The following is a 24,707-nucleotide window of genomic DNA, read 5'->3' on the forward strand; positions in this document are numbered from 1 at the left end:
ATCTCCGATCATCATATGGGGCACGGCTCTACTATCACCCCCAAAATCTCCGATCACCACCATGGGGCATGGCTCTACTATAACCCCCAGAACCTCCGACCACCTCCATGGGCACGGCTCTACTCTAACGCCCAGAATCTCCGATTACCACCATGGGGCACGGTTCTACTCTCACCCCAGAATCTCCGATCACCACCATGGGGCACGGTTCTACTCTCACCCCAGAATCTCCGATCACCACCATGGGGCATGGCTCTACTCACCCCCAAATCTCCGATCACCAACTTGGGGCACGGCTCTACTCTAACCCCCAGAATCTCCGATCACCACCATGGGGCATGGCTCTACTCTCACCCCCAGAATCTCCGATTACCACCATGGGGCATGGCTCTACTCTCACCCCCAGAATCTCCGATCACCACCATGGGCACGGCTCTACTCACACCTCCAGAATCTCCAATCACCACCATGGGGCATGGCTCTACTCACCCCCAAATCTCCGATCACCAACTTGGGGCACGGCTCTACTCTAACCCCCAGAATCTCCGATCACCACCATGGGGCACGGCTTAACACTAACACCCAGAATCTCCGATTACCACCATGGGGCACGGTTCTACTCTCACCCCAGAATCTCCGATCACCACCATGGGGCATGGCTCTACTCACCCCCAGAATCTCCGATTACCATCATGGGGCACGGCTCTACTCTCACCCCCAGAATCTCCGATCACCACCATGGGGCATGGCTCTACTCTCACCCCCAGAATCTCCGATCACCACCATGGGGCATGGCTCTACTCTCACCCCCAGAATATCCGATCACCACCATGGGGCACGGCTCTACTCTAACCCCCAGAATCTCCGATCACCACCATGGGGCATGGCTCTACTCTCACCCCAGAATCTCCGATCACCGCCATGGAGCACGGCTCTACTCTCACCCCAGAATCTCCGATCACCACCATGGGGCACGGCTCTACTCTAACCCCCAGAATCTCCGATCACCACCATGGGGCACGGCTCTACTCACACCTCCAGAATCTCCAATCACCACCATGGGCACGGCTCTACTCTCACCCCCAGAATCTCTGATCACCACCATGGTGCATGGCTCTACTCTCACCCCCAGAATCTCCAATCACCACCATGGGCACGGCTCTACTCTCACCCCCAGAATCTCTGATCACCACCATGGTGCATGGCTCTACTCTAACCCCCAGAATCTCCGATCACCACCATGGGGCACGGCTCTACTCTCACCCCCAGAATCTCCGATCACCACCATGGGGCACGGCTCTACTCTCACCCCCAGAATCTCTGATCACCACCATGGTGCATGGCTCTACTCACCCCCAGAATCTCCGATCATCATATGGGGCACGGCTCTACTCTCACCCCCAGAATCTCTGATCACCACCATGGGGCACGGCTCTACTCTCACCCCCAGAATCTCTGATCACCACCATGGTGCATGGCTCTACTCTCACCTCCAGAATCTCCGACATTGTTTGGAAGAAGGAAGCCCAGGACTTAACCAACTTAGGGCAGAACCAAAACGTAGAGGGTGGGATTCTCCATTTGGGATACTAAGTGTTGATGTTGGGACTGAATTGATGGACTTCTGCAAAAACAACGTTGGCGCCAGTCCCGGAGCAAATTCATGAACCGTAATGGGCTAACACCGACGGCATGTGGAACTCAAGTGAATCCAATGAAAAATGGCGTCCGTTTTGCTGGGGTCGGCATTGACATTCGAGAGGCTGGCAAACTGTATGGGGCAGTATAGGTGCAGGGATGTGGTCTGGGCGGGACAGTGGGTGCTGGGATGTGGTGTAGGGTGGGCAGTGGGATGTGGGCAGGGCGGGGCAGTGGGTGCTGGGATGTAGTCTGGGCGGGGCAGTGGGTGCTGGGATGTGGTGTAGGGTGGGCAGTGGATGCTGGGATGTGGGCAGGGCGGGGCAGTGGGTGCTGGGATGTGGTGTAGGGTGGGCAGTGGGTGCTGGGATGTGGGCAGGGCGGGGCAGTGGGTGCTGGTGCAGTTAGCACTTCACCATCCCGCACCCTCAACTGCCCCCCCCTCACCCCCCCCCCCCACACACACACACATCCCAGCCAACAAGATGGCAACCCGATGAGCGGACCTGAAGACCATGCTGGGCGCTGTGGAGGAGAGGTGGGACACCCTGTACCTTGGGGGGGGGGGGGGGGAGAAGAAGGCTGCCGTCCACCGTGTCTGGGCACAGGTGGGTCATAAGCACCGTGGGCCCCACCTCCAGGACTGGCCAGCAGTGCCGTTAAAAACTGCATATCCTGCTCAGGGCAGCCTGGGTGAGAAATCAGCCCTGTGCCCCTGGCACTAACCCCCGTCCTACACCTGTAACCCCCCCTCCACCACCCAGAGGTGGAAAGAACCCTACACCACATCCCAGCACCCACTCTGCCCCACCCTGCACCAAATCCCAGCATCCATACTGCCCCACCCTGCCCACATCCCAGCACCCACACTGCACCACCCTGCGCCAAATCCCAGCATCCATACTGCCCCACCCTGCCCACATCCCAGAGCCCACCCTGCCCAAATCCCAGAACCCACACTGCCCCACCCTGCCCACATCCCAGAACCCACACTGCCCCACCCTGCCCACATCACAGCACCTATACTGCCCCATCCAGACCACATCCCAGCACCCACACTGCCCCACCCTGCCCACATCACAGCATCTATACTGCCCCATCCAGACCACATCCCAGCACATATACTACCCCGCCCTACCCACATCCCAGCACACACTGCCCCACCCTACACCACATGCCAGCACCCACACTGCACCACCCTGCCCACATCCCAGCACCCACACTGTCCCACCCTGCCCACATCCCAGCACCCACACTGCCCCACCCTGCCCACATCACAGCACCCACACTGCCCCATCCAGACCACATCCCAGCACACACTGCCCCGCCCTACCCACATCCCAGCACACACTGCCCCACCCTACACCACATCCCAGCACCCACACTGCCCCACCCTGCCCACATCACAGCACCTATACTGCCCCACCCAGACCACATCCCAGCACACACTGCCCCGCCCTACACCACATCCCAGCACCCACTGCCCCACCCTGCATCACATCCCAGCACCCACTGCCCCACCCAGACCACATCCCAGCACCCACTGCCCTGCCCTGACCACATCCCAGCGCCAACTGCCCCACCCTACACCACATCCCAGCACTCACTGCCCCACCCAGACCACATCCCAGCACCCACTGCCCCGCCCTGCCCACATCCCAGCACCAACTGCCCCACCCTGCCCACATCCCAGCACCCATACTGCCCCACCCTTCCCACATCCCAGCACCCACTGCCCAGCCCTGCCCACATCCCAGAACCCACTGCCCCGCCCTGCCCACATCCCAGCACCCACTGCCCCGCCCTGCCCACATCACAGCACCCACTGCCCCACGTCCCAGCACCCACTGCCCCGCCCTGCCCACATCCCAGCACCCACTGCCCACCCTACACCACATCCCAGCACCCACTGCCCCGCTCTACCCACATCCCAGCACCCACTGCCCACCCTACACCACATCCCAGCACCCACTGCCCCGCCCTGCCCACATCCCAGCACCCACTGCCCACCCTACACCACATCCCAGCACCCACTGCCCCGCTCTGCCCACATCCCAGCACCCACTGACCACCCTACACTACATCCGAGCACCCACTGTCCCACCCTGCCCACATCACAGCACCTATACTGCCCCATCCAGACCACATTGCAGCACCCACTGCCCCGCCCTGCCCACATCCCAGCACCCACTGCCCCGCCCTGCCCACCCTACACCACATCCCAGCACCCACTGCCCCGCTCTGCCCACATCCCAGCACCCACTGCCCACCCTACACCACATCCCAGCACCCACTGTCCCACCCTGCCCACATCACAGCACCTATACTGCCCCATCCAGACCACATCACAGCACATATACTACCCCGCCCTACCCACATCCCAGCACACACTGCCCCACCCTACACCACATCCCAGCACCCACACTGCCCCACCCTGCCCACATCACAGCACCTATACTGCCCCACCCAGACCACATCCCAGCACACACTGCCCCGCCCTACACCACATCCCAGCACCCACTGCCCCACCCTACACCACATCCCAGCACCCACTGCCCCACCCAGACCACATCCCAGCACCCACTGCCCCGCCCTGCCCACATCCCAGCACCAACTGCCCCACCCTGCCCACATCCCAGCACCCATACTACCCCGCCCAGCCCACATCCCAGCACCCACTGCCCAGCCATGCCCACATCCCAGAACCCACTGCCCCGCCCTGCCCACATCCCAGCACCCACCCTACACCACATCCCAGCACCCACTGCCCCGCCCTGCCCACATCCCAGCACCCACTGCCCACCGTACACCACATCCCAGCACCCACTGCCCACCCTACACCACATCCCAGCACCCACTGCCCCGCTCTGCCCACATCCCAGCAACCACTGCCCACCCTACACCACATCCAAGCACCCACTGCCCACCCTACACCACATCCCAGCACCCACTGCCCACCCTACACCACATCCCAGCACCCACTGCCCCGCTCTGCCCACATCCCAGCACCCACTGCCCACCCTACACCACATCCCAGCACCCACTGTCCCACCCTGCCCACATCACAGCACCTATACTGACCCATCTAGACCACATTGCAGCACCCATTGCCCCGCCCTGCCCACATCCCAGCACCCACTGTCCCACCCAGCCCACATCACAGCACCTATACTGCCCCATCCAGACCACATACCAGCACCCACTGCCCCGCCCTGCCCACATCCCAGCACCCACCCTACACCACATCCCAGCACCCACTGCCCCGCCCAGACCACATCCCAGCACCCACTGCCCCGCCCAGACCACATCCCAGCACCTATACTGCCCCATACAGACCACGTCCCAGCACCTATACGACCCTGCCCTGCCCATATCCCAGCACCCCCTGCCCCGCCCTGCCCACATCCCAGCACCCCCTGTCCCGCCCTGCCCACATCCCAGAACACACTGCCCCGCCCTTCCCACATCCCAGAACCCACTGCCCCACCCTACACCACATCCCAGCACCCACTGCCCCGCCCTGCCCACATCCCAGCACCCACTGCCCATCCTACAACACATCCCAGCACCCACTGCCCCGCCCAGACCACATCCCAGCACCCACTGCCCCACCCTGCCCACATCACAGCACCTATACTGCCTCATCTGGACCACGTCCCAGCACCCACTGCCCCGCCCTGCCCACATCTCAGCACCCACTGCCCACCCTACACCACATCCCAGCACCCACTGCCCCGCCCAGACCACATCCCAGCACCCACTGCCCCACCCAGCCCACATCACAGCACCTATACTGCCCCATCCAGACCACATCCCAGCACCCACTGCCCCGCCCTGCCCACATCCCAGCACCCACTGCCCACCCTACACCACATCCCAGCACCCACTGCTCCGCCCAGGCCACAGCCCAGCACCCACTGCCCCGCCCAGACCACATCCCAGCACCTATACTGCCCCATACAGACCACATCCCAGCACCTATACTACCCTGCCCAGACCACATCCCAGCACCCACTGCCCCGCCCTGCCCACGTCCCAGCACCCATACTACCCTGCCCTGCCCACATCCCAGCACCAACTGCCCCGTCCTGCCCACATCCCAGCACCCATACTACCGTGCCCTGCTCACATCCCAGCACCAATTTGCCCCGCCCTACACCACATCCCAGCACCCACTGCCCCGCCCTGCCACATCCCAGCACCCATACTACCCTGCCCAGATCACATCCCAGCACCCATACTATCCCACCCTACACCACATCCCAGCACCCACTGCCCCGCCCTACACCACATCCCAGCACCCACTGCCCCACCCAGACCACATCCCAGTACCCACTGCCCCGCCCTGCCCACATCCCAGCACCCACTGCCCCGCCCTGCCCACATCCCAGCACCTATACTACCCCGCCCTGCCCACATCCCAGCACCCACTGCCCACCCTACACCACATCCCAGCACCCACTGCCCCACCCAGACCACATCCCAGCACCCACTGCCCCGCCCTGCCCACATCCCAGCACCCATACTACCCTGCCCAGATGACATCCCAGCACCCATACTATCCCACCCTACACCACATCCCAGCACCCACTGCCCCACCCTGCCCACATACCAGCACCCATACTCATAGATTATCATAGAATTTACAGTGCAGAAGGAGGCCATTCGGCCCATCGAGTCTGCACCGGCTCTTGGAAAAAGCACCCTAACCAAGGTCAACACCTCCACCCTATCCCCATAACCCAGTAACTCCACCCAACACTAAGGGCAATTTTGGACACTAAGGGCAATTTATCATGGCCAATCCACCTAACCCTCACATCTTTGGACTGTGGGAGAAAACCGGAGCACGCAGAGGAAACCCACGCACACACGGGGAGAATGTGCAGACTCCGCACAGACAGTGACCCAATCCGAAATCGAACCTGGGACCCTTGAGCTGTGAAGCAATTGTGCTATCCACAATGCTACCATACTGCCCCACCCTACACCACATCCCAGCACCCACTGCCCCACCGTACACCACATCCTAGCACCCACTGCCTCACACTGCACCATATCCCAGCACCCATACTGCCTCACCCTGCCCATATCCCAGCACCCACTGCCCTGTCCTACACCGCATCCCAGCACCCATACTGCCCCACCCTGCCCATATCCCAGCACCCATACTGCCCCGCCCTGCCCACATCCCAGCACCCATACTGCCCTGCCCTGGCCACAACCCAGCACCTATATTGCCCCACCCTGGCCACAAAGGCCACCAGGTGTCACCCCAGTGCTACACGCATCTGACTGTCTAATACTTTGCGCTTTCTGTCTCCGCACCGAGAAGGCAGTGCGCAACCGTAGAGAGAGAGCATGAAGACCAGAAGGGGACTGCCGGATTTGCAACCCCTGACCATCGCGGAGCGGCAGGCACTGGATCTGGTTGGTGGGCCCAGAGACAGGGCAGTTGCCAAGGTGGATGTTGGCATCAGGCGATCAAGGGAGCCCCCGCTGAGTGCACGGTCCCTATGGCACGACTCCAAACCACCCTCTCACAACCTCCACATCAGCCCAGCACCACACCCACACCACTCGGGTATCCTGAGGGAGGGGGAGGTGATGGGGCCCTTGCCAGTGACTCAGACTCAGCAGGACTGGAACCGATGTCCTGCGGGTGAGGGGGGGGGGTGGAAGAGAATGTTTGCTAGTGCTATTGGGGAGGGTTTAAACTAATGTGGCAGGAGGATGGGAACCGATGCAGGAAGTCGGAGGGAAGTGAAATGGGGCCAGAAATTAAAAAGCAGTAAGGGGGAATGTATAAGGCAAAGAAGCCAGAGTCAAAAATCAAAAAGGTCCACAGTACAGGGTACAGTGACTGAGGAGAGTGTGGAAAGGGAGGTGGGCAATGCGGGATTGAGGGTGGTGTACCTAAATGCACGCAGTATACGGAACAAGGAAAATGAGCATGTTGCACACATTGAAATTGGCCGGTATTATGTTGTGGGCATCACAGAGATGTGGCTGCAAGGGGATTAGGGCTGGGATCTAAATCTCCAAGGATATATGTCCTATCGAAAGGACAGGCAGATGGGCAAAGGGGGCGGGGTTGCATTGTTAGTAAGGAATTAAATTAAATCGATAACAAGGAGTGATATAGGATCAGAAGGCATAGAATCTGTGTGGGTAGAGTTGAGGAATTGCAAAGATAAAAAAGACCCTGATGGGAGTTATGTACAGACCCCCTAGCAGTAGTCAGAAGGTGGGGCAGAAAATAAATCAGGAGGTAGAAAAGGCATGTAAAACAAGGCAATATTACAATAATCATGGGGGACTTCAATATGCAGGAGGACTGGGAAAATCAGGTTGGTAGTGGATCCCAAGAAATGGAGTTTGTGGAATATCTAAGAGATAGTTTTTTGGAGCAGCTTGTGACAGAGCCAACTGGGGAACAGGTAATTCTGGATTTGGTGATGTGTAATGAGGCAGGCTTCAATAGGGAACTTAAGGTGAAGAAACCCTTAGGGAGCAGTGACCACAATATGATAGAATTTACCCTGCAGTTTGAGAGGGAGAAGCTGCAATCAGATGTAACAGTATTACAATTTAATACGGATAACTACAAAGACATGAAGGAGGAGCTGTCCAGTGTTGATTGGAAAAGGAGCCTAGCAGGGAAGACAATGGAACAACAATGGCAGGCGTTTTGGGGGGTTATTAGTGAGGCACAACAGAAATTCATCCCAAGGAGGAGGAAGCATGCTAAGGGGAGGCCAAGGCATGCATGGCTGACGAGGGATGTTAAGGACAGCATAAAGGCTAAAGAAAAAGCATACAAAGTGGCGATCATTAGTGGGAAACCAGAGGAGTGGGAAGCCAAGGGGGGAGAAGATGAAGTATGAGTGCAAGCTAGCTAGTAATATAAAGGAAGATAGGAAGAGATTTTTTTCAATATATAAAAGGTAAAAGAGAGGCAAAAATAGACATTGGACCACCAGAAAATGTGGCTGGAGAAGTAATAATAGGAAACGGCAGATTAACTGAATTGTTACTTTGCATCAGTCTTCACAGTGGAAGACACCAATGGGATGTCAGAGCTCCAGGCGAACCAGGTGGCAGAGGGGAGTACAGTGACCATTACTAAGGAGATGATTCTGGGGAAACTGAAAGGTCTGAAGGTGGATAAGTCACCTGGACCAAATGGACTACACCCCAGGGTTCTAAAAGAGATAGCTGAGGAAATTGTGGAGACATTAGTGATAGATCTTTCAGGAATCACTGGAGGCAGGAAGGTCCCAGAGGACTGGAAGGTGGCTAATGTAACACCACTGTTTAAGAAGGAGAGGCAGAAGACGGGAAATTATAGGCCGGTTAGCCTGACTTCAGTCATTGGTAAGATTTTAGAGTCTGTTATTAAAGATGAGATCGCAAAGCACTTGGAAGTGCATGGTAACATAGGACTGAGTCAGCACGGCTTTTTCAAAGGGAGGTCGTGTCTGACAAATCTGTTAGAGTTCTTTGAGGAGGTAACAAGGAAGTTAGACAAAGGAGACCAGTGGACGTGATTTATTTAGATTTCCAGAATGCCTTTGACCAGGTGCCGCATAGGAGACTATTAAATAAGTTAAGAGCTCATGGTGTTCAGGGTAAGATCCTGGCATGGATAGAGGATTGGCTGACTGGCAGAAGGCAGAGAGTGGGGATAAAGTTTTTTTTTTTTTTCAGGATGTCAGCCAGTGACTAGTGGTGTGCCTCAGGGGTCTGTGCTGGGGCCACAGCTTTTTACAATGTATATTAATGATCTGGGAGAAGGTACTGAAGGCACTGTTGCTAAGTTTGCAGATGACACAAAGATCTGGAGAGGGACAGGTAGTATTGTGGAAGCAAGGGGGCTGCAGAAGGCCTTGGACAAGCTAGGAGAGTGGGCAATGAAGTGGCAAATGAAATACAATGTGGAAAAGTGTGAGGTTATGCACTTTGGAAGGAGGAATTTAGGCCTAGACTATTTTCTAAATGAGGAAATGCTTCGGAAAGCAGAAGCACAAAGGGACTTGGGAGTCCTTGTTCACGATTCTTTTAAGGTTAATGTGCAGGTTCAGTCAGCAGTTAAGAAGGCAAATGCAATGTTAGCATTCGCATCAAGAGGGCTAGAATACAAGACCAGGAATGTACTTCGGAGGCTGTATAAGGCTCTGGTCAGACCCATTTGGAGTATTGTGAGCAGTGTTGGACTCCTTTTCACAATAAGCACCCGTTCACAACATTTCAACCTGCCCCAGTGCTCTGTCAGAAAGGTGTGAGAGACAGGCTGGGCTGGGCTGGCTGCAGAGGGGGCACTGGGGGGTGAATAGGTGGACGTCGGAGGTGGGCACGGGCCAGGGCCCCTGTTCAGCCACTGTTCACTGTCCCAGTATCTGGCCCCACTCCCATCTCTCTCGATCCCAAACCTCCCCCTGGCACCCCGTCATCACCTCCGCCACCCCAAGGGTTCAGTAGGATTGTGTGATGGATTGGCCAGCATGGATTGCATGCAGGGATCACCCAGGCGGACGGCGACAGTGCTACCGTGGACATTGTCATACGATGCAGAGCGCCGGAGCTCATCGCAGAGTGGGTTGTCATCATCCCACATCCCAGGGACTGGACCCATTGATACTGCCAACCCCGTAGTATTTTGTTCAATTCCGGTCTTAGGTGACTGTGTGGAGTTTGTCCGTTCTCCCAGTGTCTGCGTGGATTTCCTCCCACAGTCCAAAGATGAGCAGATTAGGTGGATTGTCCATGATCAATTGTGGGGAGACGGCGGGCCTTGGTCGTTGCTCTTTGGAAGTGTTGCTGCAGACGCGGTGGACCTAATGGCTTCCTTCTGCAGTGTTGAGATTCTGTGATGTGGAGATGCCGGCGTTGGACTGGGGTGAGCACAGTACGAAGTCTTACAACACCAGGTTAAAGTCCAACAGGTTTGTTTCAATGTCACTAGCTTTCGGAGCGCTGCTCCTTCCTCAGGTGGATTCTTTAACCTGGTGTTGTAAGACTTCGTATTGAGACTCTGTGTCATTCCTGCAGCACCGATATTCTGTCAGCAGGAGGCAGTAATGTATTCACACAGACTCCCAACCCACCCCAGAAATGTACTGGATCTGCAATCAATTACTCACAACAGCAGGAGCTGTGCTAGGTTTTATGTTCCTGAGTGAGACAATCGAATTATGTAATCAGATTAGTTCATAACGATAATTCCCCAAATATTTTGAAAAAACCTTTGCTGAAGTCCCGCATAGAAGAGGTCAGAGTACGCAATTAAAGTGCATGGGATTGGAGTTATATATTGGCTTGGAATGAGAATTATTCCGCAGACAGGAAGCAGAGAGTAGGAAACAGTGAAACATAGGAGGCCATTCGGCCCTTCGAGCCTGCTCCACCATTCATTATGATCATGGCTGATCATCCATCTCAATAGCCTGCTCCCGCCACCCCTCCCAGTACCTTTAACCCCCCCTTCTCCCCAAGTGCTGTATCTAACCCCTTCTTCAAAACAAACAATGTTTTGGCCTCAACTACTTCCTGTGGTATTGAATTCCACAGACTTCACCACTCTCTGGGTGAAGAAATCTCCTTATCTCTGTCCCAAATGGTCCAACCTAAATCCTCAGAATGTGACCTCTGGTTCTGAACATTCCCACCATCGGGTACATCCTTCCTGCATCTACCCTGTCTACTCTTGTTAGAATTTTATGCATTTCTATTTGATTTCCCCCCTCATTCTACTGAACTTCAGCGAATGTAATCCTAACCGACTCAATCTCTCCTCATATATCAGTCCTGTCATCCCAGTCTGGTAAACCTTCTCTGCACTCCCTCGACAGCTAGAACATTCTTCCTCAGATAAGGGGCCCCAAACTGCACACAGTATTCCAGGTGTGGTCTCACTCAGGCCCAGTATAATTACATCAAAGCATCCTTGCTCCTCTACTTGAATCCTCTCTCGAAGAAGAAGACCTACATGCAATTTGCCTTCTTTATCGCCTGCTGTACCTGCAAGCTTAATGTCTGATGTATGGCGGCAACCAGGGGTCGGTGCTCACCACCTTTCTCAATTAACAGCCATTCAGATAATAATCTACATCCTGTTTTTTCCAGTAAAGTGGATAACCCCACATTTATTCACAGGGATTTACCCTGTGAATTCAACTTTCCAAAACACACAGAAGGATCTCTGCCTCCTCTTCACAGCTCATCCTCCTACCCAGCTTTGAGTCATCTGCAAAACTGGAGAGGTTACACTTAATTTCCTAACCTAAATCATCAATATATACTGTGAATAGCTGCGGCCCAGCACTGATACCTGCGGTACTCCACCAGTCACTGTCTGTCATTCAAAAAAATGCCCAATTTTCCTACTCTTTGTTTCCTGTCCTTTCTGCCAATCCATGTCAATACACTACCCCCATCCCATGCACTTTAATTTTACACGCTAATCTCTCATGTGGGACTTTGTCAAAAGCCTTCTGAAAGTCTAAATAATCTTTATTAACTGGCTTCCCCTTGTCAACTCTACCAGTTACATCCTCAAAGAATTCCAGTAGATTTGTCAAGAATGATTTCCCTTTCGTAGTAGATCCATGATGACTCTGTCTGATCATGCCACTGTTTTCCAAATCCTCTGTCACAGAATCTTCGACAATGGATTCAAGAATTTTTCCCACTACCGATGTCAGGCTGATTGGTCTATAATTCCCTTTATTCTCTCCACCTCTCTTTTTTAAATAGTAGGGGTACATTAGCTACCCTCCAATCTATAGAAACTGCTCCAAAGTCTAGAGAATCTTGGAAGATAACCATCAATGCATCCTTATGGAATAAATGCCTTTTCTGGCGTGCAAGATGATGACTAGTGGTGTACCACATAAGTCAGTTCTTGGGCCCCTGCACTTTACAATATACATCAATGATTTGGGCAAGGGAACCAATTGTAATATTTATAAGTTGGCTGAAGACACGATTCTTGATTGGAATGTGAGTGGTGAGGAGGATGTTAAGAGACAACAAGGTGATTTAGATAAGTGGGCAATTACATGGCAGATTCAGTATAATGTAGATAAGTGTGAAGCTATCCACTATATTAGGAAAAACAGAATGAGAGATAATTATTTAAATGGTGGTAGATTGAGAAATATTGATATATAAAGGGACCTGGGTATCTTTATACACCTGTCATTGAAAACAAACATCCGGGTGCAGCAAACATCTAAGAACGTAATTGGTACATTGGCCTTCATTCGAAGAGGACTTGAGTACAGGGGCAAGGTTATAAATATTTATATACTTATTGGCACTTTACATTTTAACAAGTAACACAACAAAACCACAGGAATGGTAAAGCACCATTAGAAAAAGTAACGGCCGAATTAGATGAATAGAGAGGGGAACAGCAGGACAACGGTGTCAACACAATCGGTTTTTAAATTAGTTCATGGGATGTGGGTGTCGCTGGCCGGGCCAGCATTCAGTGCCCATTCCTGAGGGCATTTAAGAGTCAACCATATTGCTGTGGGTCTGGAATCACATATAGGCCAGACTAGATAAGTCCCGAAAGAATTCCAGATTGTTAAAATTGAATTTGAGAGTAGTACCCTGGGTCTTTGGATTACTAGCCCAGTAACATTACCACTATGCCAGTGCCACCCCATCATTAGCCATAACCTGATGCCTCTAAAACTCCCACCAGAGAAGAAGGGAGAAACAGGATAAAGCCATGAAAACATTGTCAAATGGTGTCAAATATTTCTGGAAAATAGGAAGTCGGTCACAGAGATGAGAAATTTGAAAACGTCTTGTGGAAGAAGCTAAAGGTTTGTAAATAATTTGCGTTGAATCTGAAATGCTGCCATCTCCTGTGCTGCGAAAGTCAAGGAAAGGTTAAAATGCCTGAGTGAAAGTGAATATTTAAATGTGAATTAGATGGTGCTGAAATACTGTGAAAGGCAGGACAACATATACTTCACAAAAGATAAGCTTCAGTCTTGAAGATTTGAAGTTATCTTTTGGAGCTCAGAAACTGTGGGGAACTCAGCCCTCTCTAACTTTTTTAGTCTAATTCGTTTTTTTCTTCAGTTTTATGAAAGTCATTTAGAAAGCTGGCTGAAGAAAAATTCTTGAGCAGAATTGAGGGAAAAAAATGAACTGCGGGAAACAGGTTAAACTGGAATCTGTTTCTTTTTTTCAGAAGTGTTAAGTTCACAGAACTGTGCACGCTTATCCCATCCTTGGCTAAGCACCCAGTGAAGTTAACCCTTTCCACTGACTGATGGGGATGATTTGATCCAAAACATTTTGTTTATGTAAATACACAACTTGCTTTGTAACAATTTGAGAGAAAACACGCACGAGTGGGACAAATTGAACTTCAGAACTGATGCAAGATGTTCTGTCACTGATGTTCAATTGCGTATTGTGGGACTATTGAACTCAACGGTAAAGATCTTTCAGAGGTCATGAATGAGATAGAATAGTTGGGGGTGGCACAGTGGCGCAGTGGTTATCACTACTGCATCACGGTGCCAAGGACCCGGGTTCGATCCCGGCCTCGGGTCACTGTCTGTGTGGAGTTTGCACATTCTTCCCAAGTCTGCGTGGGTCCCACCAGGTAATGCATCATTCATGATTAACTAATGAAGTTTTCCCAATATTTTTTTCATTATTGTTTTAAATTCCTCTCTTTCTTTACCTCCAGACCTTCCACAATTCTGGAAATGCATTTAGTGTCTTCTGTTGTGAAGATGGTGCAACATATTTATTCAAAGCCTCTGTCAGATCCTCATTTCTCACTATTAATTCCCAGTCTCACCTTCCCAAGGACAAATATTGGGCGGGATTCTCCATTGGCTGACGCCGGAATCAGGAAACGCGATTGGGCGGAGAATAGGATCCGGAGCCAAATTCGCTGTGAGCGCCTATTTGACGCCAAATCACAATTCTCAGTCAGCGGCATCAATGTATTCCGGAATGCATGTACAGTAAACACCATTTGTCTATCATTAGTGATCCTGACCTGGTATTCTCCGGGGCCTCTGCGATTCTCCTCCTCCGATTGGCTGAATTCCCGACGGCGCAGTTCACTTGTGCTTTTAAAAATCATGAAAGCTGCGTCTTCGCTGATGAGGGAGAGAGAGGAGATAGCACATAGGGATGATCGACTGTGGGCTGCTGGGCCAGACACTGGCAGAGCTGGGCGGGTCCTGCCAGGGAAGGGGGAGGGGGGAAAACAGGCCCAGTGGCCGGACAGGAGCAGTGTCCAGGCACGGACCGCAATTAGCTTGGCCATCTGTCTGCGCACACACTGACCACCCACCTTGGCCCCTGATTCTGCAGAGGGACACCGGCCAGATGGGTGGCCCCACACTCCCCCTAGCCCACCTCTTGTCACACCCCTCCCCAGCCGCCACCCGCCAACGGCCCATCGGCGGATCAGTACATTTATTTCAATGAGTACCAAGCCCACCAGGATGCCCGGGCAGTGGGTTCAGCACCACCGACAGGATGCTCCCAGTCCCGCAGGTGATCAAAGCGATGAATTTCCCGAAACAGGTACCTGCAAATGACAGGCCGCTCTGCACCAACAAAAAGAGGATACCACTCAATGAACATGCAGCTACTCTGTGACCATCAGCTGCTCATCATTCACCTCTGTGACTGATACCCATGCAGTATGCAGGGCGCCTTCATCCTGGCACACTCGACAGTGGTTGACAGCCCCCCCTCCCGCCCCCCACCTGCCTGGCTGGAGGAGTTGGCTCCTGGGCGACGGCTTACCTGCTGTGGCCGTGGCTGAAGACATCTATCCGAAGGCCACAGGCCGATATGGGGACCCGCTACAACGACACCCGTACAGCAACCGAGTACATGATTGAGCGGTGCTTTGACATTGTCAGCATGTGGTTCAGGTGCCTGGATGCTCTGGAGGGGCACTCCAGTATGACGCAGAGAGGGTCGCCCGCATCGTGCCAGCCTACTGCGTCCTCCACAACATCGCGCAGCAGAGGGGCAACATGCAAGAGAAGGAGGAGGAAAGCCAGGCCTCGTCTAACAGGGAAGGTGCAGGGGAGAGCGAGGATGGGCAGGACATCGGGCCCAGGCAGGCACAGTGGCTGCACAAATGAACATGGCCAGATTGGAAAGGGAAAATGGGTCAGCCAAGGAAGACCTGGTGAAGTACACTGAAGGAGGACCTTCAAGAGCAGGACACCTCCTGGGATGGAGTGAGAGAGATTGTGATGAACCAGCACTGGTGGTGGAGTCTTGCTGCCTGCTGTGCTGCCTGGTGTCCGGCACATGATCGGAGGGACTGAGTCTGAGTAACTGTGTTTTAGAGTTTGACTTTACACGTTGGGTCGTGTGCATCTTAATAGGAATTAAAGTGAATCATTGTAACCATTGTCCAATAAATTTGAGATGATGTCCCCATGGATCCTTGGCTGGCTATTAAGTTTTCTTTTTAACAAACCTCAGGATTCAACATTGATATATCAGTGACAGTGATTCAATTTTATTCAACATAGAATCATAGAATCTACAGTGCAGAAGGAGGCCATTCGGCCCATCGATTCTACACCGGCTCTTGGAAAGAGCACCCTACCCAAGCCCACACTTCCACCCTATCCCCATAACCCAGTAGCCCCACCCAACACCAAGGGCAATTTTGAACACTAAGGGCAATTTATCATGGCCAATCCACCTAACCTGCACATCTTTGGACTGTGGGAGGAAACCGGAGCACCCGGAGGAAACCCACGCACACACGGGGACGTGCAGACTCCGCACAGACAGTGACCCAAGCCGGAAACGAACCTGGGACCCTGGAGCTGTGAAGCAATTGTGCTATCCACAATGCTACCATGCTGCCCCCTGTGTGCGACATGACGTATTTGAACAATAGTTACATTTTCTAATTGAAAATTATATTATACGGTTTATACCTTGAGCGAAAGTTGCAGTAACACGTGACTTCACCACCTGACCTGAACCCCTGGCTTATCCTCCAAGTGCATCTTGAAGTCTTCTCCACTTTGGTAAGAAGGTAACTTACAGACATCACCACACTGTCCAGTTATCGGGATAACACACACACAAGACTCGGTTTTAAGATTTGGACACACCATCCCTGATAACAGTTTGTCTGAGGTTGAAGCTGTTAGCAGTGCAAAGGGGCAATGCGAAGGGGAATCCTTTATATTGTTGACATGTTGTGTCCTTGATGGTCCAATAATTCCTGCCATAGCTGCCCACATCATTCTGTCTTGAGCCAGAACCTACTCTCTCTTACATCTTGTAGTCTCTGTTCGCATGGCAATGTAGCTGGCTCTGCTTGATGTTCTGTTTAGGTCATATAGCACACAAGGAGGCCATTCAGCCCTCTGAGTGCAGGCACGATTTCTCTCGAGAAATTCAATTAGTCCTATTCCCCCTGTCCCAACACTATCTCATAAAAAATTTTGATTGAAGAATTTATGCTTTTAATCTTTTATGAAGGTTTATTTTGCTGAAATGTCCATCAATTTCCCTTGGAAATCCATACTCATCACTCACACTACCACCATAGGCAGTGGATCATTTACACTCCCATTATAATGTGTTCTTCCTGGAATCACTCCTGTATCTTTTGCCCAATCCTTACATTTCTCGCTGTTCGCGATTGCAATATCATATATAAGAAACAGCTTTTTTTGTTGACCTGAACAAAACCTGTCAGAATGATGCACACAGGCATCAACTCTACCCTGAATCTCATTTTCTCCATGCAAAAAAACCCACACAGCTTCTCCCACCTAACATTGCAGCTAAAATCTCCCATTTCTGGAACCATTTGGGTAAATCTGATTTGCTCCCTCACAAGAGCCCTCACATCCTTCCTCAGGCGTGGTGAACAGGACTGGATGTAATAATCTAACGTGGGCTATCTTTTCATTTAATTAGGTACATTATCTATGACCATTCTTAATTCTCCCACTTTTACTACTACCTCCACTTTGCTACCACAATGGGAACCTCGAACAAATAAGTGTTTATTTGTTTAATACAAAAGGTAAAAAAGTACAACACTAAAAACAAAACAACTAAATAACTTGGTCTGGTGCATTTAACATAAAATGTCCCAACATGCTTCACAGGAATTTATAAAACAAAGCATCTCACTGAATCACAAGTGGAGAATAAGTTAAACCGTGTATGTGGATTACATTGGAGCTTTATATAATAGATACGTTTCTAATTAAGTATCTATCCCAGTAAACCACTACAGTGAATCAACGAGAGAACTCCCAGATACCCCAACACCCTGAATACAGAGATGAAAGGGTCTGTTTCATCTGGCTGCAGTGGCAGTACCCAATCAGAAGGTGGTGCTAGTGTAGGACCAGCTGGACAGCTTTGCAAAGATCTGGCCCAGACAGGATGGGCTGTATAATCTCCTCCACGGTTTCCCATCTGAAACAGGAGGGAGATGCCGCTGTCCATTCAGAACCCGACCCTCGGTGCTGAGGGATGAAGGGCCAGTGGAAGCATTCGCCTCATTTCAGGGTGAAAATCACTCGTTTGTCCAGGGCAGTAATTTCCGAATCAGGGTCAATGAATTCTTGATGCATTTTTAAAACGGCAGAGTGTGGAGCAAGCAGAAAATGAAACACACACTTTGCTTTCATGTTCTGTGATCTAATCAAGAAAAAAATTGAGACCTTTTTAAAATAAATTGTTTTTTTGTCCAGTTTAATAACAGCGTTGGGCAGTTGAACCGTTTGAACCATCCGCTCCCCCTGTGACTGAGACCCACACCCAGCAGCTGACAGCTGGCAGGAGGCAGGGAGATGGTGTGAAATTATGGGATGGATCTGTTAGTGATCTTTAATCCCGCAGATTGTCAGCGGGGCCCAGTTTTTCCCGTCAATATTCAATCCCGGACTGAAGATGGGAAAGATTCTCTCAGTGAAAGTGTGGGTGAAAGTGTGGAGATGGGACATGTTGTCCGCATTGTAAAATGACACCTGCCCCCCCTCATAGTCCAGGAAAACCCCGATCTTCCTGGGATTCACACTCAGGGGAAGGGTGGTCCGTGAGGGGGAGGTAGAGGCAAAATAACCACTTTTGGGACTCAGCCACAAAATCCAGATTCCAGACCCAGGGATCAGGGTGATTCCCCCTTTCCTGTTCACTGACTCTCGGGCCACTCCCAGCCACCACAGTGTCTTCTTCCCCACCTCCACCTCCCAGTAATATCTTCCCGATGTGAATCCCTCTGATCCCAGGACACAGAGCAAGGAATCAAACCTCTCCGGGGTGTGAGGGAGCAGCTGCCGTTTGTCTCCGAGTCTCACACTGGTCCGGTCCTCAGACAGGATGAGCCGGGGATTCGCTGTGTTCAGATCCAGAGTCAGACAGGCTGGAGCTGGGGGAAAGTTAAAATAACACAGTCAGTGATTTAGAGAGGGAGGGGGAGGGAAGAGAGAGAGAGGGGTAGAGAGGGGTAAACGGGGTAGGTGAGGGAGAGGATAGTGAGGGAGGGGGAGGGGCCAGATTCAGAGGAGCGAAATCAGGGCAGCAGAGCCAGGGAGTGGATGAAGGGAGAGAAAAGGAAAGGAGAGAGGGAGTGTGAGAATGGAGTGAAAGTGAGGCAGAAGTGGGTGACGGAAAGCTGGAGGGTTTGAGAGTGTGGGAGCCGGATTACAGAGAGATTGAAGAGGGTTGAGAAATAGAGGGTGTGGCAGGGAGAACAGGAAGTGACAGGGAGTGTAGGAGGGTGTGAGAGACTGAGGTGGAGGAGTAGAGACAGCAGGTTAGCAGGGAGAGTGTGAGGGTGAGAGAAAGAGTGCAGAGGAATGAATGCAAAAATTGGAGAGTGTGAAAAAGAGAGAGGGGATGTTCGCAACAGTAAGAAGGCGGGAGGGAAAATGGGAGGATAAGAGAGAGAGTGGGGGAGAGAATGTACAAAATGGATGAGAAAGAAAGTGAAGGGACGGGGGGTTGCGAGGGGGGAGGGAGAGAGTGGGAGGAGGGGAGGGTGGAGGGAGAGAGGGTGGAGGGAGAGGTATAGCGGAATGATGAAGGAAGAGGGAAGGAGAGAAATGGAAGACAGAGTGTGGTTAGGTGGAAGAGAGAATGGAAGGGGCTGAGAGAGAGGGTGGGAGGGGGAAAAGGAGATAGAGAGTGGGAGGGAAAGATGTTAGATTGAGTAGAGGGCAGAGTGTGAGTGCATGGCAGGGAGAGAGAGAGATTGTGGGAAGGGCAGAGGTAAGGAGAGTGGATATGAAACAGAGAGAGAGAGAGAGAGAGCGCGCGTGTGTGGGAGTAATAGGCTGGGAGGAACAGGGGAGAGGGAAAGTGCAGATGGAGGTAAGGAAGGGGGAGAAGAGGGAATGACCCGAGCCAGTCAGAGTGTGAGTTACAGGAGTGACAGTGAGATAGCAGGGCAGTGGGGAGAGAGAGAATGTGAGAGAGGGAGGTGAGATTGTGAGAAGGAGAGTGGGAGGGGAAAGACAAGATTGTGGAGAGAGTGAGAGGGAACAGAGGGAAGGAGAGAAAGAGCTGGAGAGAGAGAGAGAGCGGGTGGGAAGTGATATTTCCGCTAAGCAGCGTTTCGATGTCACTGCACAGGTTGTACACAATCCGAGCCTGTAAGATACCAGACAAAAATTACATGACAAGAATTAGGAGCAGGAGGAGGCCATTCGGCCCCTCGAGCCTGCCCCACCATTCAGTAAGATCAGGGCTGATCTGATTGAATATATTTCCTGACCCAGTCACCACTGCTCACTGGGGAAGAGAATCCCAAACACTAACAACCCTCTGACAGCAAACAAATTCTCCTCATCTCTGTCTCAAATGTCAGATCCCTCATTTTAAACTGTCCCTTCATGCTCGACTCCTCCACAAGGGAAACATCCTCTCAGCATCCACCCTCTCAAGTCACCTCAGTGTTTTATACGTTTCAATAAGATCACCTCTCATTCTCCTAAACCCCAATGGGTATCGGCCCAACCTGCTCAACCTTTCATCATAAGATAACCCCTTCATCCCAGGAATCAGGCGAGTGAACCTTCTCTGAACTGCTTCTAATGTAATTATATAATTTAATAAATAAGGAGACCAGAATGGTACATAGTACTCCAGATGTGATCACATTAAGCCCTGGATTGCTGCAGCAACAATTGTATATTTTTAGATTTTATTGCAGTAAACAACATCTCATTTACTTTCGTGATCACTTGCTGTATTTGTGGACTAACTTTTTGTAAATCTTGCACCAGGACAGCCAGATCCATTTGCAGTTCTGCAGTTTCTGTTGACACGATATCAGACCAGATCCCAAATTCATTACAGTCCCGAACAATAACCCCCAACTTTGGTTATTTTTTGGTTCAGGACCATGAAAACCTTTTTGCTAGTTGACCAAGTGAGAGAATAAAGTCATAGAAATCTAGGATTTGAAACCACCAGAAGTAATTTGCTATTCGTGGATCATCAAAACAAACAGTCAATCCTCGCTATCTTTTACTCTCACATAAAAAAAATAGGTAAACATGATTAACAAGAAAACTTTACTGTAACACACCAAAAACCTTGTGCGGGATTCTCCATTTCTGAGACTGTGAATTGGATTCTCCAAATTTTAGACCATGTCCGGAGGAACCGTCTGGTCTTATGACCAAAATGCCGGCATCGCCCCACATCAATGCTCCGCCCAGCATGGGCTGCCACATAAAGCCCACGGTGGATACAGATCCAGAATTGACGGGTCCGTACCCGTGCATGTGCACAGCGGGGACCTGTGGCAGCCGCGGCATACAATATGGCGCTGGCCACGTGCAGATCCGGCCTGCCAAATAGTGTCCCCCTGTAACCCCTCTCGCCACCCCTGGACCAGCCCCCCAGCAGTCCTCACAGCCCCTGCCTACTAAGTCCCACCGGCCAACGGAACGGCTCCACCCCCTCCCCCAACTCTGGGGGTGCTGGACACAGTCCGCAGCCACCACGCGAGGTTCCTGAAAACCGTGAGCACACTTGGCTATGCTGCCAGGTCTGCCCATCGGGGATGGAGCACTAGGGGAGGGCCTCAGGTGATGTCCTGAGTCTGTTCGAATGGCGTGCGACATACTCTCCGCTGACGCTGTTGTTGGAGGGGGCTGAGTGTCCAAAAGACATCACCGCCCCGATTTCAGCGTAAAAACGGTTTCTCCGGCTGATCGCCGAATGTGATTTCAGCGTCGGGCAATCAGAGAATCCCGCCCTAAGTGTTGACGCCAACGGAGAATCCATGGGCTTCACAACAGAAAAATAAATCGATGCCACACCTGCAGCATTTCTGTTACTATTAAGGGGCTCGCACCGGCGCCACGTGGAACACAATCGATTCGAATGAAAAACGGTGTGGGATTCGCCGGGTCTGTGATTGACACTCGGGAGGCTGACAAGCTGCAGCCGCACAGAAACAATTCTCCCCCACACACACCATCCCAGCCAACACGGTGGCTGTAAGGAGAGCGGCACCAAGGTTCACGGACGCAGAGCTCGAGACCCTCTTGGACGCCGTGGAGGTGTCTAGGGCGACCCTGTACCCCGGCCCGGGAAGAAGGCTGCCAGCCGCCACCGTTCATTGTGCCTGGGCACAGGTGGCAGAGGCGGTCAGCACCGGGGGTAACATAGTCCGGACCGGCCAGCAGTGCAGAAAAAAACTACACAACCTCCTCAGGGTGCCCACGGTGAGTAGGCAGCACTGTGCCCCTGGCATTAACCCCGCCCCCCACCGAGGAGAAGGCCGCACACAACCGCCGGGAGCGGGGGAAAACAGGAGGGGAACCATGAGACCTGCGGCCCCTCACCAGGGCACAGCAGAGGGCCTGGAAGTGGCCGGCAGCCCTGAGGAAAGGGCGGTGTCCGAGGTGGAGTGCGGCCACGGGCGAGGAAGTGAAACCCAATGAGTTGCGGTTCCCTACGACACGTGTGAACACCACCCCACCCAACACTAACCCCACACCTCCCTCACCCCATACCACCCTCGCCTTCAGCCTGCACCATCTCCACCTCCTCCCAGACCCTTATCCCCACCCACAATCTCACCCTGCGCAATCCTCCATGCCCACCACACACCCCGGCCCGCAGTCGAATCATGCATTTTGTCTTGTTTCTTGCAGGACCAGCTGGAGATGGGGCGGGTCCATCTGTCCTTCCCCTGCCCCCAGCCAGTCCCACAGCCGGAGCCCCCTGTGAGCCGAGCAGTGATGGGAGCAGCTCGGACACCAGCCCTCCACCCGAGACCGGAAACCGCAGAGCTCGGGTCGGAGGATGACACTGACTTCCCGTCACAGCATCTCCAACACCCTCCACCATCCCAGAGACACTCACCTCGGTTGGCCATGTTAGTGAACAGGCTCCTGGGACACTCTCTGGTGCGCAGCACACAGTTGACCCGGTACAGAAGGTGGGGGCAGGATGCACCCGAGGGGGCGGACGGTCAGAGGGCAGGTCGATCCCAAAGACGATCTGCCGTCTAGACCGGTCTCGAACTTCTGGAACTGACAGTCCCATTGATAGTGGCGATGCAGTCACAGAGACTACATGAGGGATTGTCGGCAAGGATCCAACACCTGCAGGCGCAGGTGGAGGACTTCAACCGCGTGCAGGAGCAGGGGATGGTGCCGATCATGTGTGCCACGCAGACCAACACCGAATGGGTGGCATCCACGGTGGAGGAATTGGGGGCAACGGTTTTGGCTATGGATCGGGATGACCAAGGCCTGGGGCATTCTGTGCAGTATGGAGCTGAGAAATGAAACTATTGCTGGAGATACTCTGGCTGTGATAGAATCAGCAAGTGTGGAACCAAATAAAGACAGTGCCACAGAGCCGGACAATAGAGGAGAGAGTTTGGAGGAGAATGGTGGTGATGTTGACCATGTCAATGTTTGCAGAGAGGTTCAGAGGGATGAGGAGGGATAATGTATTATACCCGTTATGTGTGTCATTTATTAGGACCATTTTGGGCTGTGGCCGGGATGAAAATCTGGTTGCTGTGGTTCAAATATCCATGTGCAGAAACATTGGACATTTATTTCAGAAGTGCTCATTTCTGGAAGACTTTGTAGAAGAATGTAAGGTCAGAGAACAATTATAAATACAGAGGGATCGAGATTGGGGATTTTGAAAAGAGGCTTAAAACTCTGAAAAGGAATTTAACAGGAGGTGACAGCACAGGAACAAGTTCGGAGAGAGAACACAGCCCTGTCTGACTCCGGATTTAACTGGAAAACTTTTCAGTTTCAACACATTGATTGAAATTGCGGTATTTTCGTTTGGAGGGAGCAGTTGGATCCATTTGTAGATTTACTCCACAAACTTCATTTTGGAGAGCATATTGAGCATGTGGGTGGGTGATATTCTGTTAAAGGCCTTCTCCTGGTCCAAGCTGATGAGGCAGGTGTCTACATCCTGACCCACATGCAGGTGATTGTATCCCTGAGGAGCACAAGGCTATCAGAGATCTGCCTTCCGGATACAGCAGAGGTCTGATCAAAGTAGATCACCAACTCTAGAGCAGACTTGACTCGATTGATGACCTTGGACAGAATTCTGTTGTCCATGTTAAGCAGTGAAATGTCACCAATTTCTAAATCCTCTCTCTCCCCTTCCACTTGTAGGTGAAGGTGAGGAAGCCTTTCCTCATGGATTCTAAAATCTTATCAGTCAGAATCAAACTCTCACTTACTGGCCTGATCCAGTCTCACAGAGTCAAACACAAATGACCTGATGAACTGTCACTTCCTCTCAAGGAGCTGGCAGTTTGTGTCAACTGGTCCAAATTAGTGTATTTTCTGGTGTCATATAAGATGTCTGTGACAGAGGATCGTAAGGACGGCGGGGGTGGGGTGGGCAGGAGGGGGGCATGTTATCTGTGAGCTTCATGTCGCACAATCTGGCTCAAAAAGATTTGCTGATCCTCAGTACGTCAGACTGTGATGATGTCACTGAACCGACTTCTTCCTTCAGGCTGTTGATCACAGATCTCTCGCTGTCTCCCGGTCGCTGTCTCCCTGTCTCTG

The 24,707-nt window shown here is 52.2% G+C and overlaps 1 protein-coding gene across 1 annotated transcript in view; it reads right to left on the reverse strand.

Moving 5' to 3' along the window:
• Window positions 1–24,707, reverse strand: part of LOC140389146 (uncharacterized) — a 125,537-nt gene that overhangs the window by 53,921 nt on the left and 46,909 nt on the right. Inside the window, exon 12 of the mRNA XM_072473304.1 lies at window positions 18,512–19,060. Within this exon, the coding sequence (XP_072329405.1) occupies window positions 18,512–19,060 (549 nt within the window). The remainder of the gene's footprint in view (window positions 1–18,511; window positions 19,061–24,707) is intronic.

This window comes from Scyliorhinus torazame, chromosome 14, assembly GCF_047496885.1.
Source record: "Scyliorhinus torazame isolate Kashiwa2021f chromosome 14, sScyTor2.1, whole genome shotgun sequence".
NCBI classification, from domain to species: domain Eukaryota; kingdom Metazoa; phylum Chordata; class Chondrichthyes; order Carcharhiniformes; family Scyliorhinidae; genus Scyliorhinus; species Scyliorhinus torazame.